The sequence below is a fragment of the Galleria mellonella genome, unplaced genomic scaffold (assembly GCF_026898425.1).
Source record: "Galleria mellonella isolate WM207_F2 unplaced genomic scaffold, CSIRO_AGI_GalMel_v1 utg714, whole genome shotgun sequence".
In the NCBI taxonomy this organism is placed as follows: Eukaryota; Metazoa; Arthropoda; class Insecta; order Lepidoptera; family Pyralidae; genus Galleria; species Galleria mellonella.
This window is the reverse complement of record NW_026442142.1, coordinates 317,844-333,859: the sequence shown is the minus strand read 5'-3', so window position 1 is coordinate 333,859 and position 16,016 is coordinate 317,844. Positions and strand designations below refer to the sequence as shown.

At 37.6% G+C, this 16,016-nt stretch overlaps 1 protein-coding gene across 2 annotated transcripts in view; it reads right to left on the bottom strand.

Annotated features, from left to right (window-relative positions):
- Positions 1 to 233: 233 nt before the first annotated feature.
- Positions 234 to 16,016, bottom strand: part of LOC113523609 (spondin-1) — a 49,019-nt gene continuing 33,236 nt past the window's right edge. For both annotated transcript variants that reach the window (XM_052900825.1, XM_052900826.1), the window contains exons 13-16: positions 9,375 to 9,497; positions 8,881 to 8,990; positions 1,795 to 1,898; positions 234 to 1,112 (exon numbers count right to left, since the gene is read on the bottom strand). In XM_052900825.1, coding sequence (XP_052756785.1) covers positions 1,824 to 1,898; positions 8,881 to 8,990; positions 9,375 to 9,497 — 308 coding nt within the window. In that variant the 3' untranslated portion in view covers positions 234 to 1,112; positions 1,795 to 1,823. The remainder of the gene's footprint in view (positions 1,113 to 1,794; positions 1,899 to 8,880; positions 8,991 to 9,374; positions 9,498 to 16,016) is intronic.

Below are 16,016 nucleotides of genomic sequence, written 5' to 3'. Positions count from 1 at the left end.
GTTAATGGCACATTTAGTACATGTATCGCACGCCTGTCACGTAAACTGAATATCGTGCTGTTTGTAGTTTTCCACGCTGGTGGTCCCATATTGCCTTATGGACGGAACCGCGGTGACCTCACCCGGCCACCTCGCTACCTAGTATCGCTAGTTTTTTATTTCATCACAACCTACTAGTTATTTTAACTCGTGATCTAATTCAAGGCTGCAACAAATGTAGTAAAACAACGATAGAGCAGTTTATTTTTTTTTATTACAATAACAAAACATGCTACAAAATAGTTTGTCATCATTAAGTTGTATATATCGGACACGTCTCCTTGTAGGTAACGTCTACGAGGCTACTTTATTGACAAATTACAATAATTTTATTTATCTTTGGCATTGCGTTAAAGTAATCAAGATGGAATGTCTAAATTATACTAGAAACATACAATTATATAAACTCATATGGTTTTATTATATATTCAGAATAAATTCAATGTTCTACTAAGTGTCAAAATTCATTAAAGTTAACATAATCACGACATGTCTAAATATTACTTTACACGCTACTTCTACGTGGCGTGTAAGGAATATTTTTAAACCTATTTGATAAATTGAACGAGCCACAAATGAGCTTGTTCTTAAAATTATCACTTATTTTAACCCTTCTTTGCATATTTTTTTTTATTGGTGAAATAAATCAAGGTGATATAATTTATGTTCAAAATTCAAGGAAAAATGGTTAAAGAAATAAATTTGACAGCTATGTTTTTTTTTTCTGCGATGGACATTAAAAAGGTATCCAGACACGATCAACTTTAAGTAAACTTGTTGCTTTATATAATTTTTGGACTTTCAATGTCATGATGGAAATTTCCATCATTATGCAATGAAGGGTTAACTAGTACTTAAAAATTCTTAGACGATATAAAAAATCTATTAATGTAATGTACTATTGAATAAATTCATCATTAAAATTACATTTGTAATGCGTTCCGACTACTATTTGATACAATTCATACGGTTAGTCGCAGACGAAAGCAAATTTTCAAGAACTCCACGATATTTTTGTCTTCACCTGGCGATCATTCCTTAAGGCTCGATGTTTCGAAATGCTGCTCGAAACACTACAAGAGAAATAATAAAAAAAAAATAACATTAAATAAGTTATATTCCCACTAAATAAATATACGTAAATATGCAGCATGTGCAAAATAAAATAAGTAAAAAAAAATGTCGCCAGTAAGTAGTAATAAAAAATGTATCGAAACCTAACAATAAACGTACTAATTTCTAATTTCTACGTATTAATTTGTATATTTATTACCTATATAGAAAGACTTGAGTTTATTTTGTATTTCTATTTTAATTTAAACTCGTTTTTTTATGCAACTTAGTATGGCAATGAAGCTGACAGCCCACCTGATGGAAAGTGGTAACCGTCGCCTGACGGTACCTGCCCATAGACATGGGCAGTACCATGGACACAACAGAGTATACTGTTTCGCACATGATACCCCCCATGCGTTGCCATTCTTGAGGACTCAGGAACCTCTGTACACTTTAAATTCACTGCCATTACATTCAATATCTCACCCTAAAAACTGAAACACAGCCATGCTTTACGATAGAAACAAGAATGTGACAGAGGTAGCCAAGCAAACGACTTTTGTACAAAGTCTCCCTCTGGTAAAAGTGGTCGTGGGCTTACTACTGTATTTTACGTTCTTTATTTGTTGTCGAAATGCCACCCCTACTACATAATTACAATTGTTTCGTGTATGACAAATGTTTATAAACGTATGTCACCTAGTGGACTGGGCGGGCGTAGAGTGCGGTCAGCAGTGTCGCATGCACCGGCGACGCCTGTGCATCCGCGTGGGACACGCCGCGCCGCCCGGCCCCGCCGGTGACTGGAACACGATACATTATAAATCATTCTCATTCAATACCAAACTTAATACAATAATTATATATTCTTTTTTGCATATATAAAAACCTATCAATTGTGTAATTACGTAAATGTTTAAATACAGATATAATTTGACTATGTATTGATTGTCATTTAGCTGTATGTTTTCCTAGAAATCATCATATTCCTACCCTTATCCCAATTATTTGGGGTCGGCGTAATATGGTCTTATCCATATTACAAAAAGATTTGGTTTTTAGTTTTACGACCGGCCACCTGCCTGACGTCAACTCTCTTTGGAAATGCATTTGTTGGTAGTTTCCGCCACCTACGGTTCGGAGGAAAGGATTGAGGAAAAAAGAAAGGGTACATTGGTAAATATCAGGATTTATGTGGGAAAGGAAAGGGGGGACACTGCAGTTGCGGAAAGGACTAGTACACTGCAGAATCGGACAGATTTCTAAAGAAAAATAAATAAATAAACTTTTCACCGTGTCGGTTCCGGCATAGAATAGTCCACCCCTTCTTTTCCCGTGAGCGTCGTTAAAGCGACTAAGGGAGGACGAGGGATGAGCAGCAACGTTCCTCTTAAAATATCTCCAAAGCTTAACTATGATTGGCAACCCGCCTGCCAAGCGTGGCAACTACTGGTAAAACCCCCCAAGGAGGTTTATGTTCAGCAGTAGACAATTAAAGGCTGATGTGATGATTTAATGATTTAATATTAAGATATTAAAAATGTTTGAATAGTCGTTTATGTTTAAATTCGTAAATTAGTTTCAGCTGAGAATCCGACCAGTGCTGTTTTCAAATAAATCTTGAACATTATCTTATTTTGTCAGGGGGCACAGCAGTGCCTTCACCAAGTCATTCAATTGCGAAGTAATTATAATAGAAATAAAGCTGTCTAATATTAATACGGTCAAAGTTGTTAAATAAGTGCCTCCATAGACACTAGCGAAAATAACTGACTTGATTTTATTTATTTATTCATTAGTACATATATGTGTACATGGCGGACTTAATGCTAAAAGCATTCTCTCCCAGTCAACCATAGGGAAGCGTCAGAATACTCGAATGCGGTTCTACTAATTATTGATATACATACATACTAAAATTACATATATAAACATATTTTACATGATGATGAATTTGGCATTTTTTTTTTAATTTATGTTTTCATAATTTTATGTGCTTGGTCATCACACAATTTTACAACCCACAAGTTTACAATCGAATATAACACAAACAAATGAATGTAATGTAGAACACATAATTCTCAATTATAGTCAGTTTTTTTTTCGTTAAAACTGTTGGATTATATATACACTTTTTTTAAATCATATAAAAAAGACATAAAATTATTACTAAATGCTTATATTGTAATAATACTTGTTTTTTATTAGTAACTATATCATATCCATATATATAACTATATATATATATATATATATATATATATATATATATATATATATATATATATATATACATCCATTCCATACATTCACAAATTACACAGTCAAGATTTCATTTACAAAATATTATATTGAGCAAATTAAATTATTACTGTATTAGTACCTTAACTTGTATTGTTTATTTTTTTTTATATATATAATTTTGTGTCATTATGCCGTATAGGGAAGAGCACTGCTTATCCTAAAGTACAGGATTTACCTATTTAGGGAGCAGAGTTTTACCTATATTTAAAATGTAACATTTATTTTGAAATAAATTATTATTATTATTTATTATTATTTATTTATTTATCCGCCTATTCTCATTCTTTGTTCTACACAAACACTGCGACGGAAAGCATTATTAATTTTAAAAATTATCTACAAACGCGTACTTGTAAATCGTATCCATTGAAAGAAATTGTTTTCCTGAAAATAAATAAAATTCCTAAAAAATAAATCAACTAAGAGTGTCACTAAAATAAAACCAATTAACTCAAGTGGTGCAGATGAAACTGATTCTTAAAATAGCGATGCGTGTGGGATTTAATGGCTTGCGCCATGTTCACGATGGTACACATGGATGGCGAGCGGCTTGCACCACCGTCTGTCTATACATCCGAGTAATTGCCGCGCCCTTGGCCGCGCGTCGACTCGCACTTGGCACACATACACTACCTGACATTGATGCGAGCGCTGACCATCCCTACAGAGAGAATTATTGAATTGGACATAAAACATGCCATATTATGGAGACAGCTATAACTTATTTTACTTTGTATATTACTAATATAATAAAAATGTAAATAAAGAATGTCTATACATGGGAGTTATTTAAGGAAAATTGATATGTCCTAATATAAATTAATCATTACATTTGATGGTCGCGCTACAGTGATACAACCTAGCAGTGAGGGGGGAAAGGGATTGTTAGTAATGTAGACTGAGAATCCCATTGCTAGCAATATACCCAACCAGGTCGACCTCCTCGCGGTTCACCCTGGAAACTATCATGTTTAATTCCTGATGAATTCATCATGATAGGCTAACTGGCCTGTTTTCATTCTCATCTATCACCCTTCACTGGTGCTCCGCCAGCGTATCCCGTTAGCGCAGGCGGGGGTACCATACCATTTTCACCCATCAAAAAAAAAACCTAGCAGTGATACTCTGACACTACGTGTAATAAACATAATTTGATTAATTCCAATACAGCGACATTGCCTATGATAAATTAGAACGACGTTAGTGAATTGATTGAGACCCTGAACCCGATTGAAATTGGACCCCGAGTCAATCAGGGTGACAGTATATACAATTATAGAGACGGCCACTACCGGCAGAGGTCGCGTCATGCATAATATATAATGGTGGAACAATATCATTGTGTCAGGCGAACAAATTTATGACAGTTAGACATGACTTTCCACTGAATACAAGAATTACTAATCAGTGTTTTTTTTAATGGATGATAATGGAATGGTAACCCCACCCGTGCTATCGGTATACACCGGCGGGGCACCAGAGAAGGATGATAGGTGAGGATGAAGCAAGTCAGTTAGCCCACCGTGACGAATTCAACAAGAATGATTCACGATGGTTTCCAGGGGAAACCGATAGAAGGTCGACCTAATAAGGCATATTGCTAGCAATAGGACTGTCAAACTCCATTGCTAACAATCCCTTTCCCCCTACTAATCAGTGTAGTAAATATTGTGATTTTTTTTATACAACTTAGAATGGCAAACAAGCTGACGACCCACCTGATGGAAAGTGGTAACCGTCGCCTATAGACATGAGCAGTACCATGGACATAACAGAGTATGCTGTTTCGCCCATGATACCCCCCATGCGTTGCCATTCCTGAGGACTCAGGTGTTATTCCTCTGTACCCTGTGAATTCACGCCATATCCCACCCTTCAAACCGAAACACAGCCATGCAAACACAACTGCTTCACGGTAGAAACACGAATGAGACAGAGGTACCTAAGCAATCGACTTTTGTACAGTCTCCCTCTGGTAAATTGGTGATTTACGATCAGGCGGGTGATTATATTGATTTCGATACAGTTATGAGTGTAATGACACTGCGACCGTGTTATTAGTATATGTATTATTACAATACTACAACTAGATGGACAGATAAAATATTAATTAATGGATCCCCAAGGTGCTATCAATATCTGTCCCGTCAAAAATATAAAGTGTAAAAAAGTGACAAGTTCGTACAGCAGTTGTTGCACGTCACAAAAAGTTGTGAAATGTCACGTTGAACCAAGTCAATTATTTTAGTTAGTGCCTATAGCATACTGTATCAATATTAGACATTTTTATTTCTTTAGAATAGAATAGAATAGAAACATTTATTGCCATACAATTACAATATAAAATATAAATAACATATACAAAAAGTTTCCCATACTCGGCAAAAGGAACCGGCTCAGCTGATGCTGTGAGTGTCCCAGCGCAATGTGAACAGCTGCACAGCGCTGGTTCACAGCCAGTCCCTCTCTTAACAAAACAATCAAAGTGCAGGGTACTATTGTAAATTTAATAATTACACTACACTGATTAGACTATTTGCTTTTGCAACAGCATACGCTGGTGGTCACTCTATACTCCCAAATTTGAATTTAAAAATGAATCTATATTATTGTAAACATGTATAAAATTTATTTGCATAAAGAATACGAGCCGAGTTTCCTGTCAGTTCTTCTCATGTCGAAATCATTCCGAACTGACGGTAGATTTGACATATCATAAGAGTCTGGAATAGACCTACGTGAATAAAGATATTTTGAATTTAAATTCGAATATAATGACTTGGCAATTGCATGATAATATATTTTTCTAATAAAACACGATGTTTTTGTTGTGTAAGTGCACCGTTTAGATTTACTTAGTAATCGAAATGGTAGATTTTGGTAGTTTTCTTATCTATATATGTATGTATATCCTGTGATCGTACAATAGTACGTTATAAATAGTGCACATATAATACCTACATAATATAGAGGTATTATGAAATATAATTATTTTTTTATATTTACCAACTAAGGGAGCTTGAGAGTTTCCCAATTCGCTCTCTTCGCAATCACAATATATACAAATTGTTTATTGGACACTTTCTAAATAATGTATTCTAACAAGTTCTAACTCGACAAGTTTGGGGGGAAAGGGATTGTTAGTAATGGAGACTGAGAATCTCATTGCTAGCAATATACCCAACCAGGTCGACCTCCTCGCGGTTCCCCCTGAAAACTATCATGGTTAATTCCTGATGAATTCATCATGATGGGCTAACTGGCCTGTTTTCATTCTCATCTATCACCCTTCACTGGTGCTCCGCCAGCGTGTCCCGTTAGCGCAGGCGGAGTTACCATACCATTTTCATCCATCAAAAAAAAGAAACTCGACAAGTTTACAAGTAAATGTTCCCAAGTCCGAATATTGGCTCATGACACCGTTGAGCAGAGTCAGTGCTAATGAAGCAATAAATACATTTTACTATTTTTTTTACTTTCAGTACGTGAAGTAACGTAATAATTATAACGTGAATCTATTATTTTCAGGTACATATATCACGGTCGCTCGTATCTACGGTGCTGCGGCCGGATGGAGCGTATTACGACATCACTGTAAGGCGTTATCAGTATGATATACTGGTTATTATTTGCTACGTTACATACGTTATGATTATTTTAATTTGTACTACAGCTAAACGTTATATGAATCTTTGTAATAAACTGCACTATTCAATGTCTATCAGTGGATAGATACTGTTCAATTTATTTAGGATTTTGTTTCACTCAAAACATCAGTCTCGACAAAATTAGTACGAAATAAGACTAGATTAAACATACATACATACATATCTATCACGCCTGTCTCTCATTAGGGTAGACAGAAACAATAGAACGCCAAATGCTTCGATTCAAACAAGCCTCTTTCGCTTTATCTACATTCATCAATCTTTTCATGCAATATTAAACCTTTTCTCTTAAAAAAGTATCATCAAAATTGGAGATATATCGCAAAAAATATACAAGAAAAAATACAGTCCAATAAAGAACATAGTTGAAAAATATGGACATGGATCGTCGAGTCGATGACTAGTGACTTTTTTGCTATTTTTACAAATTTTTTTTTGTACAACTTAGAATGGCAAACAAGCTGACGGCACACCTGATGGAAAGTGGTAACCGTCGCCTATAGACATGAGCAGTACCATGGACATAACAGAGTATACTGTTTCGCCCATGATACTCCCATGCGTTGTCATTCCTGAGGACTCAGGTGTTATTCCTCTGTACCCTGTAAATTCACGCCATATCCCACCCTTCAAACCGAAACACAGCCATGCAAACACAACTGCTTCACGGTTGAAACATGAATGGGACAGAGGTACCCAAGCAATCGACTTTTGTACAAAGTCTGCCTCGGGTGAATCTAATAACTAATCTGACTATGAGTTTAATAGACGAAGTATTTTTCCAAATATGACCTTATAAACTGAACCAAAAATCGATAATAATATTAAGTAACTTATTGGTATTAATTTCAAAAGGTTAAGGTTAACTATTACTAACTAACTGTGAGGTTATGTTCACTAACCATTCTCGGCGCATTAAACCAGTACCAGAATCTTGTATTCATTATAAATAGATAGATATTAATCTAGTTGGTATTTCTGATCGAAGGTCAATTCTATCTTTACGACTTATAAAAAATATCCAAAACAATATGAGATGTTAAAATTCAAGACTGAATACCATTCCACCTACTCGTTAATACAAAACATAGCTTTGTTCTTGTCACAATAAAAATGTGATACATACAATAGCGGAGTTTCAGAAAACACACCTGCAATGGAATTTTATATTTGTATGTTAAATTTATAAAGCAGGTGTGTTTTATTAATGTATGATGTACGAAGCAGGACAGTCGTGTCCAGAATTGATGGCACGAATTGTAGAACGTGTGCTGTTTGAGAATCGTATCAAATGGTAATCTATAATATCGTGTAATCCTAAACCCTTTATTACGTTTACCAGTTACTGTGATAAAATTCTATCTTTAAATCTAGAGGCCATTGTTATTTATGGGATATATTTTTCATAGTTTGCATACACCTGGAATTTCATATGTGTGAATGCATGCGTGCGAGTGTGTGTGTGTGTGTGTGTGTGTGTGTGTGTGTGTGTGTGTGTGTGTGTGTGTGTGTGTGTGTGTGTGTGTGTGTGCGCGTGTGCGTGTGCGTGTCCGTGTGCGTGTGCGTGTGCGTGTGCGTGTGCGTGTGCGCGTGCGCGTGCGCGTGCGTGTGTGTGTGTGTGTGTGTGTGTGTGTGTGTGTGTGTGTGTGTGTGCGTGTGCGTGTGTATGTGTGTATGCGTGTTTGTGTGTGTATGTGTGAGAGAGTTTATAATTTTGTATATGTGTGTGTATGTAAGTTTGTGTGTGTGTATGCGTGCGAGTACGGACGTGTGTGTGTGTGTATTTGTGTGGGTGTTGTACGTTGGTACTCACAATGAGCGTGCGCGCCTGCTCCTGGTAGCCGACGCCGCAGGAGACGCTGCAGCGGCTCCAGCCGCTCCACGGGCTCACCTGGCAATCGTTAGGGTTCGACAGCGTTGGACCTGCACACCACAGCCATCACACAATATATATATATATATATATATATATAAAATAAACTCCTAACTTTATACATCATTAAATAATTGGAAAAGAAATAGATAATAGACCAGTTTAAACATAACAACAAATTTACTTCGATATCCTGAAAACGATGAGATGTATTGCCAAACTTAACACTTGAGCTAATGGATCTTTTTTGAAACGTTATACCCAGGTTGTGGTAATCATAACTTAAGCATACATAAAAAAAAGTATATTTAAAATTCGAACCTTTAAAAAACTAATTAAAATAGTGAAGCGGTTAATTCTAATTATCACAATGCAACTAGTTTTATTTTTTATTTATTTTCTAAGAAGTAATTTATACTGGTGTTAGCTCTGACCGTTAACTATGGGCGGCAACGGCACGATGGAGCTGATGCTGAGGCCAGGGTAGTTGGAGCTGATCGCCGCATTCAGGGCCCCCGCTGAAGTGGGTGGCGGCGCACTGCCTGCCGCCCCACCACCTGCTCGACAAAATACTATCGTTACCACTGAGACATTACATAGATTCTCAACGACCAGTTAGCACTTATCACTTATGTATATTTATATATTTATTTAATACTTTATTATATACACTAATATTCTATAATATAAAAATTAATTGTTGCATGCGTTACTAAGCGTAAATCTCGAGAACAGCTGAACCGTTTTCGTTAATTCTTTTTTTAGAATATTCCTTAAAGTACGAGGCTAGTTTTTACGGAGAGAAAAATTTTAAAAATTGCCTGATATAGTCTTTAAACAAATATTTTATATACTCCCATACAAACGATTCGTAATAATACTTAGAAGTCAATTTGAACTTTAATACCATACCATAAAGTTCAAGTGTCAGTGGAGAGGTTCCGGGAAGGAAAAACAAACGAGTGACGTAGCACGGCGTGTTTTATAATTTTTATTTTTAAACATAATATTAAAATTAAATTAAATTAAAATTATTGACGGCCGGCGCTCCGAATTGCAGAATAAGTATTAAAAAAGCTAAAAATGTAAAGAATCGACTGTTAGGCGGTACGAAGTTCGCGGGCTCAGCTAGTTATACGTACAATTATGACTTAGGTAATCAAATGTAGAAAGTCTTTCTACTGAACGAGTTCTCTTCCAGCAAACGTAAAGTTATTGTTATTATTATTATTATTTACATTATTGTATTATATCTCCATATCTATTTATAAATCAGACAGAATTTCATCGTGCCCCGACCAAAATTAATAGCCTGGAACAAATCGCTTTTAGTAGTAATAAGGAAGGCCCTTGTTGTGTTTTTTTCTGTTAATTTTACTACTGTAATCTTCTGGGAAATAACAACAAATCTTTATCTATTTATCTATCACGTTGGCCCAACAACTTGGCGAAAAAGATATTGTTATAAATCTAGTTACAAGTTTTCTTTCTTCTGCGCTGTGTTCATGCTTCGTTTCCATAAACGATTAACCTGAGAGATGAAGAAAAAGGTAATTCATTATTTAGTTGTGTTCTTACTCGGTCGCACACGGACGGACATTACCTTCCCATAAATAGGAACTGCCGTACCATTTCTTTATTGATGTCATTATAGGTAACTGACATTAATAAAAACTATATATTATGCTCACGACTCTGACATATGAGCGTAATGTATTTTTTATTATAATACCCCAGATGAGATGGTCAGAGACATTTTGTTAACTTTTGGCATGCCCATGCAGTGAACACGACTTGCGTATACTATCATAAAGACTTTTGCCACAATATTTTGAGATAATTAAAATTTACAATTACTGAGGTATACGATATACACTTGGGAAACGTAAATCAACTTTACCAATTAATGTCCAATTAATCAATTAATGTCAAACCGTCAAATGCATTTTTGTAACACATTCATCATCACAGTCATTATCCGTCCATTGCTAACATAGACGTCCCCATAGATGATTAGGGGGTTTCGCCAGTAGTTGCCACGCTTGGCAGGCAAGTTGACAATCGCAGTCAGGCCTTTTGTGATTTTTTTTATACAACTTAGAATGGCAAACAAGCTGACGGCCCACCTGATGTAAAGTGGTAACCGTCGCCTATAAACGTGAGCAGTACCATGTACATAACAGAGTATACTGTTACGCCCATGATACCCCCCATGCGTTGTCATTCCTGAGGACTCAAATGTTATTCCTCTGTACCTTGTAATGTTGTTTTAAGAAGACACTGCTGCCCATTCCTTAACCATAAGTTCCCTTAGTTGCCTCTTATGACACCTACGGGAAAGGAAGGGGTAGCCCATTCTAGGCCGGGATACACAGGACAACATATTAGGTTATCAAAATTACTTCACAAATGGTGAAAATATGGTTTAAAAACAAAAAATACAGTCGTATTGAGCAGAGGGAGACTTTGTACAAAAGTCGATTGCTTGGGTACCTCTGTCCCATTAGTGTTTCAACCGTGAGGCAGTTTTGTTTGCATGGCTGTGTTTCGGCTTGAAGGGTGGCATATGGCGTGAATTTACTGGGTACAGAGGAGTAACACCTGAGTCCTCAGGAATGGCAACGCATGGGGGGTATCATGGGCGAAACAGTATACTCTGTTATGTCCATGGTACAGCTCATGTCTATAGGCGACGGTTACCACTTTCTATCAGGTGAGCCGTCAGCTTGTTTGACATTCTAAGTTGTATAAAAAAAAGAGCACTTTTCCTTTTATAATTCAATTGACGAATATAACGTAAGTAATGAATGTAGTTTACTCAGATTGTACGAATTATCAAGAAGGTAATGGAAATCTAACTGTAAAATATTTCAGATTTGTAAAATAAAAGTAGTTGCTTTGTTATTCGTGTTGAAAAGTAACTGACAAATTGTTTCTTTAATACGTCACGAACCAACCGATTGTTTGATTAACACACTTCATTACGCGCTCATTTCCCACTTTGTTTGTAATTTGAGCAAAGTAAATTTAGCTGCGAACATGTTTTAGAGCAGACCTGGGCAAATGACGGCCCGCGGGCCGAATGCGGCCCGCGGTAGAATTTTGTCTGGCCCCTGAAGCATTCTATATATTATTATTAAAAACACAGATATTAGTTTTTGTCTAACATAAATACAAAATTTTTGATAAAATATTAAGCAATACTTGTACACATAGGGCCGGTGGGAGCCAAAAAATGGGGTTCTTCAAAAGGGGGGTAAAGAGGTTTCTTCAGGGTCGGCAACGCGCGCATAATACCCCTGGTATTGCAGGCGTTCATAGGCTACGGTAACCGCTCACCATCAGGTGGGCCGTATGCTTGTTTGTCACCTCAATGGTATAAAAAAATATTAATTTCTTTCTTATAAAATTGTATGTCATAATTTGTTCATTGTTTTGTGAGTATTAATTTTATTAATGTGAAATCGATATCTTAAGAAAACGTCTTGTGCACTGTAATTGGTGTAAATACATACAGCTAGATGCAAGTCCTTTATATCAGTTGATATTAATGTCTTTATTTACACTGTTTACACCTTTCAGAAACATAAATAAATAAACAAATATAGTAGGTCCTCGTAAGACGTCGAATATATCCACATATGGACAAAAATTGCTATTTTTTTAGAATGTAAATTTGTGATAATCACCCGCGCTATCGATATACACCGGCGGGGCACCAGTGAAGTATGACAGGTGAGGATGAAGTAGGCTAGTTAGCCCACCGTGACGAATTCAACAAGAATTGTTCACAATGGTTTCCACGTTAAGGCCGATCTAATAAGGCATATTGCTAGCAATGGGGCTGTCAAACTCCATTGCTAACAATCCCAAACTACCTACTATGCTTGAAATGATTGAGGCAAATCACCGGTAGGAACCATTTAATATGAAACACCTTTGACCTACAAACAGGCATCTGGAATTTTGAACGTCGGAACTCGGAAGACCAAAATAAACAAATACCTGCTATAAGTTCGCGAACCGTACAGCCGTAGTGAGCGAAAGCAGTACATACATACAATATTTACACTACTGCGGAACGTTATTGATAGATTTCAATGAATGATAGAACTGTACGTAGGAATTTACAATATTTTTTATACAACTTAGAATGGCAAACAAGCTGATGGCCCACCTGATGGAAAGTGGTAACCGTCGCCTATAGACATGAGCAGTACCATGGACACAACAGAGTATACTGTTTCGCCCATGATACCCCCCATGCGTTGCCATTCTTGAGGACTCAGGTGTTATTCCTCTGTATTCTGTAAATTCACGCCATATCTCACCCTTCAAACCGAAACACAGCCATGCAAACACAACTGTTTTACGGTTAAAACACGAATGGGACAGAGATACCCAAGCAAACGACTTTTGTACAGTCTCCCTGTAGTATATAATTACAAATAAACTCAACCATTTCTCATCTTCCCATTGTAGCACATAGCAACTTATTTAAGCTGAACACCGCCTGCTTAATAAATATTATAACAAATTTATTAAAATAAATTCTATACTAAGTACATACTATTTACAAAATACCATATGTACTCGGAATGCATTATAAATGCAAGTACAGTCTTTTCTAAATATACATTTTTATTTACATTGTGGGCGATACAAGCAGCGGATACCAGTTTTCATTTAGTAAGGACCTTCTTACATTTTTTTTTAATATTTACCTACTAAAAAATGCGTAAAATTAATTTTAGTGTAAAATAAATACTATAAATGTAAAAGCGAATTTGTTTGTTACTTTATACCGCCTTAACGGCCTAATCAATCACTGTGAAATTTGGTATACACATACTACATATGTAGAATGGAAAAGAATAAGCTAATTTTTATCTCCGTCGTGCGGACGAAGTCGCGGTAAAAGCTAGTACAGAATAGAATCGAAATCGTGACCCAACTTGACGTTTTCACCAAAGGATATGGCTTAAAAAAGACAAGGAAATTGAGCCCCTATACTGACATGGCACTTTGCATGAGAGACTATAAATTTTTTTATCGTTTTATAATTTTAAAATCTTAAAATTTCTATCTTAATATATTCAGAAGCTTGCGTAGAGCCTTAGTTTTAAAAGTATAAAAAAAATACAACTATGGAAACGAATAGCAATCGGTTACTTCGGCTACACAAGTTTTTTTTTTTTTTTTTTTTTTTACAACACAGGGGGCAAACGAGCATGCGGCTCACCTGATGGTAAGTGACTACCGCCGCCCATGATCACCCACAACACCAGCGGCATTGCAGGTGTGCTGCCGGCCTTTTAAAAAGAAATATACTCTTTTCTTGAAGGTTATGTTGTCGTATCGGTTCGGAAATACTGCTGCTGGAAGTTGATTCCAAAGAATGGTTGTGCGTGGAAGAAAGTGCCTTGAAAAACGCACGGTGGAAGACCGCCACTCGTCCAGATGATTGGGATGAAACTTTAGTTTGTGGCGGGTTGTACGGTGGTGAAAATCAGCAGCAGGTATCAATCCGAACAATTCCTCAGAACACTCCCCATGATAAATTCGGTAGAAGATGCACAGAGACGCAACATCTCTGCGCAGTTTCAATGGGTCAAGTCGGACAGTAAGGCGTTGACTATCGATAATTCGAGCCGCCCGACTTTGAATGCGGTCTAACGGAAGGAGTTGGTACTGTGGCGCTCCTGCCCACAGGTGAGAACAGTATTCCATATGCGGCCTGACTTGGGCTTTATATAATTTCAGGCGGTGTTCTGGCATGAAATATCGTCTCACCCTATTGAGCACTCCTAACTTTTTGGAAGCTATCTTAGCCTTCTCCTCCAGATGACCGCAAAACTGGACGTCGCAAGATATATCAACGCCCAGGATTCCTAGACTTGACTTTTTATCAAGGGAAGTGCCCTGAAAGTGAGGAGATACGACAAACGGCGTCTTTTTTGCGGTAAACGCGCAGACTTGTGTCTTTTTGGGGTTAAATTGGACAAGATTTTGTTCACCCCAGATCGAAACTTGATCGAGTGAAGTTTCGATTTCAGACACAAGTCTATTCCGGCACTCATCGGTATGTGCCCGCGAGATCTTTGCATGACCGGTATATAATGTATCTCCTGTACTGTCGTCCGCATAGCAATGAATATTACTTATCTGTAACATATCATTGATATGCAGAAGAAACAGAGTCGGAGATAGTACACAGCCTTGCGGGACACCAGCATTCAAAGGTTTTAAATCAGAGCATGCACCGTCGACTACGACCTTAATGCTACGTTCCTTGAGAAAACTGGCGACCCAAATGCACAGTCTCGCAGGCAACCCAAATGAAGGTAAGGATCCGACGATCCAAGCGGGGCTTCGACGGAGATCACATAGTTGTCTGGGTGGGTGGTCAGCAGAAGGTCCAGCAGTGAAGGTGAATGGTCCAACACATCAGGGATTCGCGTAGGCGAGGAAACAAGCTGTGTCAGACCATAAGCCAAAGCAAAGTCATGAACAGATCTTCCCGCATAGTCGGTTGTACGCGAACCAAGCCATTCGGCATGGTGGGCATTAAAGTCGCCAACAATCACGACTTCAGCGGAAGGAATCTGCTCAAGCAGGGAATCTGTAGCCATTTGGACGTGCTCAATTAGTTGGTCGGTTTCAGTGTTACCGCTGTGGGACCTGTATAGGCACGCATAGATGCGGGGATGGTCATTGCAATCTACGCGCAGCCATAGAATGGACAGGTCCGTACCTTCAAGAGTCCCAAGGCGTCGACAGCAGATATCCTCTCTGACATACGCACATACGCCGGCACGCGAAACAAAACAATGTTCAAGCTTATACCCCGGGTAGGTCAGGTATGATGTTTCGTTAGGAGGGGATATCTGTGTCTCCGTGAGGAAGAGCAATGCCGGCCGCGCCGTTTCTAGGTGGTGGTGGACAGCGTTCAGGTTTGAATGAATTCCCCTAATATTACAGAGGCTCACATTGAGCAAAGGGGATGCCGCAGAAGTCTTGCTCTGTTTGCCCTTGGTCCCATAGAGCGGAATTTTGCCCCCCCCAGAATACGCAGG